The 12,635-nt window shown below is 59.5% G+C and overlaps 1 protein-coding gene across 6 annotated transcripts in view; it reads left to right on the top strand.

Moving 5' to 3' along the window:
• The window catches only part of PTK2B (protein tyrosine kinase 2 beta), a 59,758-nt gene that overhangs the window by 39,682 nt on the left and 7,441 nt on the right, over window positions 1–12,635 (top strand). For all 6 annotated transcript variants that reach the window (XM_050305909.1, XM_050305908.1, XM_050305907.1 and 3 more), the window contains exons 19-26: window positions 1,599–1,699; window positions 2,353–2,442; window positions 4,717–4,921; window positions 6,845–6,953; window positions 7,064–7,129; window positions 7,932–8,072; window positions 10,517–10,663; window positions 12,482–12,520. In XM_050305909.1, coding sequence (XP_050161866.1) covers window positions 1,599–1,699; window positions 2,353–2,442; window positions 4,717–4,921; window positions 6,845–6,953; window positions 7,064–7,129; window positions 7,932–8,072; window positions 10,517–10,663; window positions 12,482–12,520 — 898 coding nt within the window. The remainder of the gene's footprint in view (window positions 1–1,598; window positions 1,700–2,352; window positions 2,443–4,716; window positions 4,922–6,844; window positions 6,954–7,063; window positions 7,130–7,931; window positions 8,073–10,516; window positions 10,664–12,481; window positions 12,521–12,635) is intronic.

Genomic DNA, 12,635 nt, shown 5'->3' with positions numbered 1-12,635 from the left:
GATCCACGGGGATGGGCTGGGATCCACGGGAATGGGCTGGGATCCATGGGAATGGGCTGGGATCCATGGGAATGGGCTGGGATCCACAGGAAATGGGCTGGGAGCTGCTGGGATGAGCTGGGATTCACTGGGATGGGCTGGGATCCAGGGAATGGACTGGGATCCAGGGGATGGGATGGGATCCACTGGGATGGGCTGGGATCCACAGGGATGGGCTGGGATCCAGGGGATGGGCTGGGCTGGGCTGGGATCCACAAGGATGGGCTGGGATCCACAGGGATGGGCTGGGATCCAGGGGATGGCTTGGGATTTAGGGGGATGATGGGCTGGGATCTAGAGGGAGATGGGTTAGGATCCAGGGGGAGAAGGTGAGTGGGAGGAGCTGTGGGGCCCTGGGGTGATGGGAGAGGGGGGTGTCCAGGGGTGGGATCTCCTTCTCCTCCATCCCCTTCTCCAGCATCCCCTTATCCTCCATCCCTTTCTCCTCCATCCCTTTCTCCTCCATCCCTTCTCCTCCATCCCCTTCTCCTCCATCCCCTTCTCCTTCTCTTCTCTATCCCCTTCTCTGTCCCTTCATCCCCTTCTCCATCCCTTCTCCACCCGTTCTCCATCATCCCCTCCCTATCCCTTCCCTATCCCTTTTCCGTCCCTTCTCCATCCCCTTCTTTATCCTTTTCCCACCCCTTCTCCCCATTCCAGGCTCTCTCTCCTCACTCCCGCTGTTATCCCGGTTATCTGGGTGTGCCCCTCCCTTTCCATCCCTCCCCCTGTCCCTCCCAGCCTCTCCCTCCTCACTCCCGCTGTTATCCCGGCTATCCCGGTGTGTCCCCTCCCTCTCCCTGCTCACTCCCGCCGTTATCCCGGTTATCCAGGCGTGTTCCCTCCCTCTCCCTGCTCACTCCCGCCGTTATCCCGGCTCTCCGGGCGTGTTCCCTCCCTCTCCCTGCTCACTCCCGCGGTTATCCCGGCTCTCCGGGCGTGTTCCCTCCCTCTCCCTGCTCACTCCCGCTGTTATCCCGGTTATCCAGGCGTGTTCCCTCCCTCTCCCTGCTCACTCCCGCCGTTATCCCGGCTATCCGGGTGTGTTCCCAGTCTCTCCCTGCTCACTCCCGCGGTTATCCCGGCTCTCCGGGCGTGTTCCCTCCCTCTCCCTGCTCAATCCCGCGGTTATCCCGGCTCTCCGGGTGTTCCCTCCCTCTCCCTGCTCACTCCCGCGGTTATCCCGGCTCTCCGGGTGTTCCCTCCCTCTCCCTGCTCACTCCCGCCGTTATCCCGGCTCTCTGGGCGTGTTCCCTCCCTCTCCCTGCTCACTCCCGCCGTTATCCCGGCTCTCCGGGCGTGTTCCCTCCCTCTCCCTGCTCACTCACACCGTTATCCCGGCTCTCTGGGCGTGTTCCCTCCCTCTCCCTGCTCACTCACGCCGTTGTCCCGGCTCTCTGGGCGTGTTCCCTCCCTCTCCCTGCTCACTCACGCCGTTGTCCCGGCTCTCCGGGCGTGTCCCCTCCCTCTCCCTGTCCCTCCCAGTCCCTCCCTGTCCCTCCCAGTCTCTCTCTGCTCACTCCCGCGGTTATCCCGGCTCTCCGGGCGTGTTCCCGCAGGGACATCGCGGTGCGGAACATCCTGGTGGCCTCTCCCGACTGCGTCAAGCTGGGAGACTTCGGCCTCTCCCGCTACATCGAGGATGAGGAGTATTACAAAGGTAGGGGGGCGCTGGAGCCGGGAATGCCTTCCCTGGAACCGGGAATGCCTTCCCTGGAACCGGGAATGTCTGCCCGCGGAGATCCCTTCCCTGGGAGCCGGGAATGCCTTCCCTGGGAGCCGGGAATCCTGTCCCGCTTTCCTTCCTGCTGGAGCCAGGAATGCCTTCCCTGGGAGCTGGGAATCCCTTCCAAGGGGACCAGGAATCCTGTCCCACTGGGAGCTGGGAATCCCTTCCCTGGGAGCTGGGAATCCCTTCCCGGGGGAACTGGGAATCCCTTCCAAGGGGACCAGGAATCCCATCCCACTGGAGCTGGGAATCCCTTCCTGCTGGAGCTGGGAATGCCTTCCCTGGGAGCTGGGAATCCCTTCCAAGGGGACCAGGGATCCCTTCCCGCTGGGAACTGGGAATCCCTTCCAAGGGGACCAGGAATCTTGTCCCACTGGGAGCTGGGAATCCCTTCCCTGAGAGCTGGGAATCCCTTCCCGCTGGAGCTGGGAATCCCTTCCCTGGGAGCCGGGAATCCCGTCCTGCTGGAGCTGGGAATGCCTTCCCTGGGAGCTGGGAATCCCGTCCCTCTGGAGCCAGGAATCCCGTCCCGCTGGAGCCGGGGTTGTCCCCTCCCTCCCCAACCCCTTCCCATCCCTTTCCAGCCTCCGTGTCCCGCCTGCCCATCAAGTGGATGTCTCCCGAATCCATCAACTTCCGACGCTTCACCACGGCCAGCGACGTCTGGATGTTCGGTGAGGGTGGGAAACCGGGATGCTGGGATGGGCTGGGATGCTGGGAGCCCTCCTGCCAGGAATGGGGACAGATCCTGCTCTGGAATGGGGGGTTATCCCAACCTTATCCCGGGGGGAGCCACCCTGGGGAAGGGCTTCCAGTCCACCAGCCCTGGGGGCTTCCTGATCCTCCTTCTCCAGGGAATTTCGGGAAGTTTTGGGGCTGAGTTGAACCCCATTCCCTGTGAATATCCATCCACCCATTCCCTGTGGATATCCATCCAGCCATTCCCTGGAAATATCCATCCACCCATTCCCTGTGAATATCCATCCACCCATTCCCTGTGAATATCCATCCACCCATTCCCTGTGATTATCCATCCAGCCATTCCCTGTGGATATCCATCCACCCATTCCCTGTGGATATCCATCCACCCATTCCCTGAGGATTTCCATCCACCCATTCCCTGTGGATATCCATACAGCCATTCCCTGTGAATATCCATCCACCCATTCCCTGTGAATATCCATCCACCCATTCCCTGTGAATATCCATCCACCCATTCCCTGTGGATATCCATCCACTCATTCCCTGTGGATATCCATCCACCCATTCCCTGTGGATATCCATCCAGACATTCCCTGTGGATATCCATCCATCCATTCCCTGTGAATATCCATCCACCCATTCCCTGTGGATATCATCCACCCATTCCCTGTGAATATCCATCCACCCATTCCCTGTGGATATCCATCCACCCATTCCCTGTGGATATCCATCCACCCATTCCTGTGGATATCCATCCACCCATTCCCTGTGGATATCCACCCAGCCATTCCCTGTGGATATCCATCCACCCATTCCCCTGGAAAGATCCATCCACCCATTCCCTGGAAATATCCATCCACCCATTCCCTGTGGATATCCATCCACCCATTCCCTGTGGGTATCCATGCACCCGTTCCCTGTGGATATCCATCCAGCCATTCCCTGGAAATATCCATCCACCCATTCCCTGTGGATATCATCCACCCCTTCCCTGTGGATATCATCCACCCATTCCCTGTGGATATCATCCACCCCTTCCCTGTGAATATCCATCCACCATTCCCTGTGGATATCCATCCACCCATTCCCCTAGGGAAGGGCTTCCATTGAACCACCATTGGGTGCTTCCTGCTCCTTCTTCTCCAGGGAATTTTGGGAAGTTTTGGGGCTGAGTTGAACCCCATTCCCTGTGGATATCCATCCACCCATTCCCCGAGGATTTCCACCCACCCATTCCCGTGGCTTCTGGAGCTCTTTTCCCACTGTGTCCGTCCCTAAAATCCTGCTCTGCAGTGGCAGGTTATCCCAGACTTATCCTGGTAGAAGCCACCCTAGGGAAGGGCTTCCATTGAACCACCATTGGGTGCTTCCTGCTCCTTCTTCTCCAGGGAATTTCGGGAAGTTTTGGGGCTGAGTTAAACCCCATTCCCTGGAAATATCCATCTCCTTGTCCATCCACCCATTCCCCTAGGGAAGGGCTTCCATTGAACCACCATTGGGTGCTTCCAGCTCCTTCTTCTCCAGGGAATTTTGGGAAGTTTTGGGGCTGAGTTGAACCCCATTCCCTATGGATATCCATCTATCCATTCCCCTAGGAAAGGGCTTCCATTGAACCACCATTGGGTGCTTCCTGCTCCTTCTTCTCCAGGGAATTTCGGGAAGTTTTGGGGCTGAGTTAAACCCCATTCCCTGTGGATATCCATCCACCCATTCCCGTGGCTTCTGGAGCTCTTTTCCCACTGTGTCCATCCCTAAAATCCTGCTCTACAGTGGCAGGTTATCCCAAAGTTATCCTGTAGAAGCCACCCTAGGGAAGGGCTTCCACTGAACCACCATTGGGTGCTTCCAGCTCCTCCTTCTCCAGGGAATTTTGGAAAGCTTTGGGGCTGAGTTAAACCCCATTCCCTGGAAATATCCATCTCCTTGTCCATCCACCCATTCCCCTAGGGAAGGGCTTCCATTGAACCACCATTGGGTGCTTCCTGCTCCTTCTTCTCCAGGGAATTTCGGGAAGTTTTGGGGCTGAGTTAAACCCCAATCTCTGGAAATCCCCATCCCCACTCTCCACCCTCCCATTCCCGTGGCCTCTGGCTCTCCCCTTCCCCCCTTCCGCATCCCTAAAATCCCTCTCCCCGGAGCTCCTCCCCCCTCCCTTCCCTCTGCCCTTCTCCCCGGGGGAATCCCAAAAGCCCCGCCCTTCATCCCGGACGATCCGTGGGATGACGATGCACGCCCTGGGCTGGCAGGGGTGTGCGTGTGGGAGATCCTGAGCTTCGGGAAGCAGCCCTTCTTCTGGCTGGAGAACCGCGAGGTGATCGCGGTGCTGGAGAGGGGCGACCGCCTGCCCAAGCCCCAGCCCTGCCCGCCCGTGCTCTACACCCTCCTCACCCGCTGCTGGGACTACGACCCACGGGAGAGGCCCACCTTCAAGGACCTGGTGTGCAGCCTCAGGTGGGCGGCAGATCCCGGGGGAAAGGGAGGGAAAAAGGGGAGGGAAAAGGGGGAGGGGGAAAAACTGAGGCGGGAAGGGGTGGGGAGGGACGGTGGTTTGGATCGTGGAGGGGTTGGAGATCACGGGGGAGCATTTGGTGGTGGGGCAGGGGGTGGGAGGGAAGTGCTTGGCTTCCTGGGAAAGGGTCCTGATCCCACATTTCCTGGGATCGTCCCTGGGGATGCTGGGGTGGATCAGGCTGTGTCCTCCCGATCCTTTCCCTCGGCTCTTCCCACCCCTCCCTCGTGTTTTCCCACCCTTTCCTCGTGCTCCCTCGTGTTTTCCTGGGGTGGAATTGAAGTGCTTGCCTTCCTGGGAAAGAGTCCTGATCCCACATTTCCCTGGGATCATCCCTGGGGATGCTGGGGTGGATTAGGATGTGTCCTCCCAATCCTTTCCCTTGGCTCTTCCCACTCCTCCCTTCTGTTTTCCCACCCCTCCCTCTGCTTCCTCGTGTTTTCCCACCCTTTCCTTGTGCTCCCTCGTGTTTTCCCGGGGTGGGATGGAAGAGCTTGGCCTCCTGGGAAAGGTTCTGATCCCACATTTCCCTGGGATCGTCCCTGGGAATGCTGGGGTGGACCAGGTTGTGTCCTACCGGTCCTTTCCCTTGGCTTTTCCCATCTCTCCCTGTGTTCCCTCGTGTTTTCCCACCCTTTCTTTGTGCTCCCTTGTGTTTTCCTGTGGTGGAATTGAAGTGCTTGGCTTCCTGGGAAAGAGTCCTGATCCCACATTTCCCTGGGATCATCCCTGGGGATGCTGGGGTGGATCAGGCTGTGTCCTACCGGTCCTTTCCTTTGGCTTTTCCCATCTCTCCCTGTGTTCTCCCACGCTTTCCCGCGCTTTCTTTGTGTTTTCCTGTGGTGGAATTGAAGTGCTTGGCTTCCTGGGAAAGATCCTGATCCCACATTTCCCTGGGATCATCCCTGGGAATGCTGGGGTGGATCAGGCTGTGTCCTCCCGATCCTTTCCCTCGGCTCTTCCCACTCCCTCCCTTCTGTTTTCCCACCCTTTCCTTGTGCTCCCTCGTGTTTTCCTGGGGTGGGATGGAAGTGCTTGGCTTCCTGGGAAAGGGTCCTGATCCCACATTTCCCTGGGATTATCCCTGGGAATGCTGGGGTGGACCAGGCTGTGTCCTCCTGGTCCTTTCCTTTGGCTCTTCCCACTCCTCCCTTCTGTTTTCCTACCCCTCCCTCTGCTCCCTCGTGTTTTCCCACCCTTTCCTTGTTCTCCCTCGTGTTTTCCTGGGGTGGGATTGAAGTGCTTGGCTTCCTGGGAAAGGTTCTGATCCCACATTTCCCTGGGATCGTCCCTGGGAATGCTGGGGTGGACCAGGTTGTGTCCTCCCGATCCTTTCCCTTGGCTTTTCCCATCTCTCCCTGTGTTCCCTCGTGTTTTCCCACCCTTTCTTTGTGCTCCCTTGTGTTTTCCTGTGGTGGAATTGAAGTGCTTGCCTTCCTGGGAAAGATCCTGATCCCACATTTCCTGGGATCATCCCTGGGAATGCTGGGGTGGATCAGGATGTGTCTTCCCAATCCTTTCCCTTGGCTCTTCCCAACCCTCCTTGTTCTCCCTCGTGTTTTCCCACCCTTTCCTTCTGCTCCCTCGTGTTTTCCCACTCTTTCTTTGTGTTTTCCTGGGGTGGAATTGAAGTGCTTGGCTTCCTGGGAAAGGGTCCTGATCCCACATTTCCCTGGGATCATCCCTGGGGATGCTGGGGTGGATCAGGCTGTGTCCTCCCGATCCTTTCCCTCGGTTCTTCCCACCCCTCCCTCTGCTCCACGGTGTTTCCCAAGGCCCATCCCTCCCCCATCCCGCTCCCTGGGCCGTGGGGCCGCGGGAATTCCCCATCCCCCGGGATTGTCACCCTCCCTGTGCCCCTCCAGCGACATTTACCTGATGGAGAAGGAGCTGGCCGAGGAGCAGGAGCGGAACCACCGGCACCGGCCCCCCAAAATCACGGAGCCCCCGGCCCTCCAGGAGCCGCCTCCCAAGGTGGGGATGGATCAGGAATTCCCCCCCCTCCGCGGGCGGGAGGGACACGGAGGTGGCACCTCCTGGGGCCGTTCCCTTCCTGACTTGTGCCGGTCCTGCCCTTCCCACAGCCCAGCCGGCCCGTGTACAAACCGCCCTCCCAGAACAACCTGCTGGCTCCCAACCTGCAATTCCAGGTGAGGTCCCGCCGGGAAGCCCCTCCCGGAGATGGAGAACAGGTCCTGGGGGGTGTTTGGGGGCCCTGAGGGGCTCCGGGGCCACCACCGAGGCCCATCCCGTCCCGCCGAGCTGGGGGAGGGATCAGGGAACCACGGGGTGGCTCAGGCTGGAAAATCCCTGCGGGATCCTGGAGTCCAACCCTCCCCCCCAGCACTGCCCAGGCCAGCCCTGCCCCTGTCCCCAAGGGCCACATCCCCGGGGACTGGGAATCCCTGCAGGGATGGCGACTCCAGCCCTGCCCTGGGAGCTTCATTCCAGTGTTTAAACACCATTTCCAGGCGGGAATTGTTCCCGATATCCCACCTACCCCTCCCCCGGCACAACTGGAGGCCATTCCCTCTTCTCCTGGCCCTCGTTCCCTGGGAACTGGGGACATCTCTCCCCTCCTGGCAGGGAGTTGTGGGGCAGGAAAAGGTCCCTCCTGATCCTTCTTTTCTCCGGGATGAGCCCCCCCGGCTCCCTCAGCCATTCCAGGTTCTCCAGCCCCTTCCCGGCTCCCTCATCCGCTCCCCGCGGACCGGGATGATCCCTCCACACCCCGCTGGGAGCCGGAGCTCTCCAGGCTCAATTCCCCCATCCCACATTCCAGCCGAGGTCTCTCCAATCCCCCCGGCACGTCCCACTCTGCCCCGGCCTCTCCCGGCCCCGCTCCCGCTGCCCCCCACCCCGCGCTGTCCATCCCCGTGTCCGTCCGTGTGTCCGCACTGACCCCCCCGCTCCGTGTGCCGTGTCCCCCTCCCCGCGCTGCCCCCGTGCCAGGTTCCCGAGGGTCTCTGTGCCAGCTCCCCCGCGCTCGCCGGCCCCGGCCCCGCCGAGTACCAGAGCCCCGGCCCGGGGGGGCCCCTGCGCACGCCGCCCCCCCAGCGCCACGGCAGCGCCTTCAAGCGCCGCAGCATGAGGGTAAGACCGGCATGCCTGGGGTCCCCCGCCTTCTCTCTGGAGTGCCCGGTGTCCCCCAGCCTGCCTGGTGTCCCCTGCCTTCCCTCTGGAGTGCCCGGTGTCCCCTACCTTCTCCCCAACCTGCCCAGTGTCCCCTGTCTTCCTCAGGCACTGCCCAGTGTGTCCCCCAGCCTGCCTGGTGTCCCTGCCTTCCCTCGGGAGTGCCCGGTGTCCCCCAGCCTGCCCAGTGTCCCTGCCTTCCCTCTGGAGTGCCTTGTGTCCCCCGTCTTCCTCAGCCACTACCCGGTGTCTCCCGCCTTCCGTCTGGAGTGCCTCGTGTTCCCCACCTTCCTCAGGCACTGCCTGGTGTCCCCCACCTTCCCCCTGGAATGCCTGGTGTCCCTGCCATCCCCCTGGAGTGCCCGGTGTCCCCTTCCTTCCCTGGGCACTGCCTGGTGTCCCCCACCTTCCCTCTGGAGTGCCCGGTGTCCCTGCCTTCCCTGGGCACTGCCCGGTGTCCCCCACCTTCCCTCTGGAGTGCCCGGTGTCCCCCAGCCTGCCCGGTGTCCCCTGCCTTCCCCTGGGCGCCCGGTGTCCCCCTGCCTGTGTCCCTGCCTGCCCGGTGTCCCCAGCCTGCCCGGTGTCCCCTGCCTTCCCTCTGGAGTGCCCAGTGTCCCCCGCCTTCCCCTCGGGACTGCCCGGTGTCCCCCGCCTTCCCCAGCCCTGCCTGGTGTCCCCCCGCCTTCCCTCTGGAGTGCCCGGTGTCCCCCCGCCTGTCCAGTGTCCCCTGCCTTCCCTCTGGAGTGCCCGGTGTCCCCTGCCTTCCCGTGTACCCTGCCTGGTGTCCCTGCCCACCTGTCGGTGTCCCCCACCTTCCTCAAGCACTACCTGGTGTCCCCTTCCTTCCCTGGGCACTGCCTGGTGTCCCCCACCTTCCCTCTGGAGTGCCCGGTGTCCCCCAGCCTGCCCGGTGTCCTCTGCCTTCCTCCGAACTTGCCTTGTGTCCCCTGCCTTCCCCCCGCCTGCCCGGTGTCCCCCACCTTCCCCCTGTGGTGATCCTGGTGGTGATCCCGGTGTTGGTCCCAGTGTTGTTCCCGGTGGTGATCCCTGTCATGATCCTGGTGTTGGTCCCAGTGGTGATCCCAGTGGTGATCCTGGTGTTGGTCCCAGTGGTGATCCCAGTGGTGACCCAGTGTTGGTCCCAGTGTTGGTCCCGGTGTTGGTCCCAAGCAAATGTTTGGGTTTAAAGTGATTCTGGTTTGGCCATTGGGGTTTGGTCCTTTGGGTTTGGGGTTTTACCCTTTGGGTTTAGGATTTGGCCATTGGAGTTTGGCCCTTTGGGTTTGGGGTTTGGCCATTGGGGTTTTATCCATTGGGATTTTGTTCACTGGGGTTTTGTCCATATGGGTTTTATCCAGTGGGGTTTTATCCATTGGGGTTTGATGTTCCCAAAAAGAGCTGGGAAATAGGGCTGGGGCTCCTTGGGAATTTGGAGTGGTTCCTTGGGATTTAGGGCAGTTCCTCAGGGGATTGGGGCAGTTCCTTGGGAATTTGGGGCAGTTCCTCGGGAATTTGGGGCAGTTCTTCGGGAGTTTGGGGCAGTTCCTTGGGATTTTAGGCTGGTTCCTTGGGAATTTGGGGCGGTTCTTTGGGATTTTAGGGCAGTTCCTCAGGAGTTTGGGGCAGTTTCTCCGGAATTTGAGGCAGTTCCCTGGGAATTTGGGGCAGTTCCTCCAAAATCTGGAGCTGTTCCTCGGGATTTTAGGGCAGTTCCTCGGGACTTTGGGACAGTTCCTTGGGGGTTTGGGGTGGTTCCTGGGGACTTTAGGGCAGTTCCTCAGGAATTTGGGGCAGTTCCTCAGAACTTTAGGGCATTCCCTCGGGACTTTGGGGCAGTTCCTCGGTGATTTGGGACGCTCCCTCGGGTTTTTTCACAGCCCCTCGGGACTTTGGGATGGTCCCTCGGTAATTTGGGGTGGTCCCTCAGGACTTTAGGGGCGGTCCCTCGGGACTTTAGGACTGTTCCTCGCGACTTCGGGATGGTCCCTCAGGAATCTGGGACGGCCCCTCGGGACTTTGAGGTGGTTCTTTGGGACTTTGGGGCGGTTCTTTTGGACTTTGGGGCAGTTCCTCGGGATTTTGGGACGCTCCCCCGGTACTTTGGGACGCTCCCTCGGTACTTTGGGGCGCTCCTTCGGGACTTTAGGGCAGTTCCTCGGGATTTCTGGGGCACTCCCTCGTGATTTTGGGACACTCCTCCGATACTTTGGGGCGCTCCCTCGGTAATTTGGGGCGCTCCCCCGGGACTTTGGGGCAGTTCCTCGGGACTTTGGGGCGCTCCCCCGGTACTCAGGGGCTGTCCCCCGGTAGTCTGGGGCTGTCCCCCGGGATTTTGGGACGCTCCCCCGGTGGTCCGGGTCTGTCCCCCGGGCGTGCCGGAGCTGACGCCGCCCGTGCCGGTGCAGGAGGAGGATTTCCTGCGGCCGAGCAGCCGGGAGGAGGCGCAGCGGCTGCTGCAGGCGGAGCGGCTCAAGGTGGAGCGGGTGATGGAGCGGCAGCAGCGGGAGATGCTGGAGGACGATCGGTGGCTGCGGCAGGAGGTGGAGAGCCTGGTGAGAGAGAGGGGGAGACAGCCCGGGAATGCGGGAATGTGGGAATGCGGGAATGGGGGAATGCGGGAATGCGGGAATCTGGGAATGCGGGAATGGGGAATGCAGGAATGGGGGCCTTGGAGATCGGCCCGTTCTGTCCCGGAGACCTCCCCTGTCCCAGGGGATCCAACCCGGCCTGGGACACTGCAGGGATCCAGGGGCAGCCACAGCTTCCCTGGGAATTCCAGCCCAGCCGGGAATCCCTTCCCAATCTCCCACCCCAATCTCCCCTTTCCCAGTGGGAAGCCATTCCCTGTGTCCTGCCATTCCAGGCCCTGAGCCCAAATCCCTCTCCAGCTCTCCTGGAGCCCCTGCAGGCTCTGGAAGGGGCTCCCAGCTCTCCCTGGATCCTTCCCTGCTCCAGCCTGGCCATTCCCAGCTCTCCCAGCCTGGATCCAGAGCCTGACATTGGATCCATCCCCAGCCCAACTCCTCTCTGGGAAGGAGTTTTAAGGAACTTTTTAAGCCCTTTTGGAATTATCTGATACAAAGCAAAGTTTGGCTCCCTCTGGATCCCTGGGAATGAAGCCCCTTCCCCTCCCACCTTCCCAGACCCTGCTGGAATCCCCTCCTGTCCTGTGTTCCAGGTGTATCCCAAAAATAAGGAAAATCCCCTTTTTCCTCCCCTATTTTTCTCCCCCTTTTCCTCCCTTTTTTCTCCCCCTTTCTCCCTCCTTGCCCCCCTTTTTTCCCATCTTCCCCCCTTTTTTTCTCCTGTTTTTTTCCTCCTCTTTTTTCCCCTCCTATTTTTCTTTTCACTCTCTTTCTCCCCTTTTTTCCACTTTCTCCCTTTTTTTTTCCCTTTCCCACCATTTTTTCCCTTCTTTTTTTGGCCCCTATTTTATCCCCCTTTTTATTACCTTTTTTAATCCCCTTTTTTTCTCCCCTTTTTTCTCCCCTTTCCCCTCCATTTTTTCCTCCTTTCCCCTCCTTTCTTATCTCCCCTTTTTTCCTCCCCTTTTTATTTTCCCCTTTTTTCCCCTCTTCCCCTCTTTTTCCCCTTTCCCCCCTTTTCCCCTTTTTTCCCATTTTTCACCTCTCCCCCCTTTGTTTTCCCATTTTCCCCCTTTCCATCCTTTTCCCCCTATTTTTCCCCCTTTCTCCCCTTTTTCCCCTCTTTTCTCCTCTCTTTTTCCTCCTTCCACCCCTTTTTCCTTCTTTTTTTCCTCCTTTCCCCTTTTCTCCTCTTTCACCCCTTTTCTCCCCTTTTTCTCCCCTTTTTGTCTCCCCTTTTGTCTCCCTTTTTTTCTCCCCTTTTTCTCCTCTTTTCCCTCCTTCCCCCCTTTTCCTTTCCCCCTTTTCCCCTTTTCCTCCTTTTCCCCCTTGTTCCCCTTTTCCCCTCTTTCCCCCTCCTTCTCTCCTATTTCCCCTTTTTTCCCCTCTTTGTTTTTCTTTTTCCCCTTTCCCACACCTTTTTCCTTCTTTTTTTTTCTCCTTTCCCCTCCTTTTCTCCTTTTCCCCCTCTTTTATCTCCTTTTTCTCCCTTTTTTCTCCTTTTTTTATCTCCTTTTTCTCCCCTTTTTCTCCCCTTTTTATCTCCCTTTTTTCCTCCCCCTTTTTCCCGTTTTTCCCCCTTTTCCCCCTATTTTTCCCTTTTTTTCCCCACCCCCTTTTCCTTCTTTCTTTCCTCCTTTTCCCCCTTTTTTTCCTCCTTTTCCCCCTTTTTTCCCTTCCCCCTTTCCCCCCCTTTTCCCCGCCTTTTTCCCCCCTTTTCCCCCCCTTTCCCCCTCCTTTTTCCCCCCTTTTCCCGGGTCTCTCACCGAGTTTCTGCCCTCGCAGGACCCCACGGTGTTCATGAACAACAACAACCTCCCCCCGGTGAGTGATCCCAGCCCCGGCCAAATCCCGGCATGGGGAGATGATGGGAATTGGACTCCGCCCCTTTTTTTTGGGATCTCCTTCCCCTTCCCTCGCCCGGGGAGGGGTCGAACAT

The sequence above is a fragment of the Myiozetetes cayanensis genome, unplaced genomic scaffold (genome assembly GCF_022539395.1).
Source record: "Myiozetetes cayanensis isolate MyiCay16 unplaced genomic scaffold, myiCay2020 scf102, whole genome shotgun sequence".
Lineage (NCBI taxonomy): Eukaryota > Metazoa > Chordata > Aves > Passeriformes > Tyrannidae > Myiozetetes > Myiozetetes cayanensis.
Note: the sequence above shows the minus strand (reverse complement) of the source record. Positions and strands in the feature narration are given on the sequence as shown.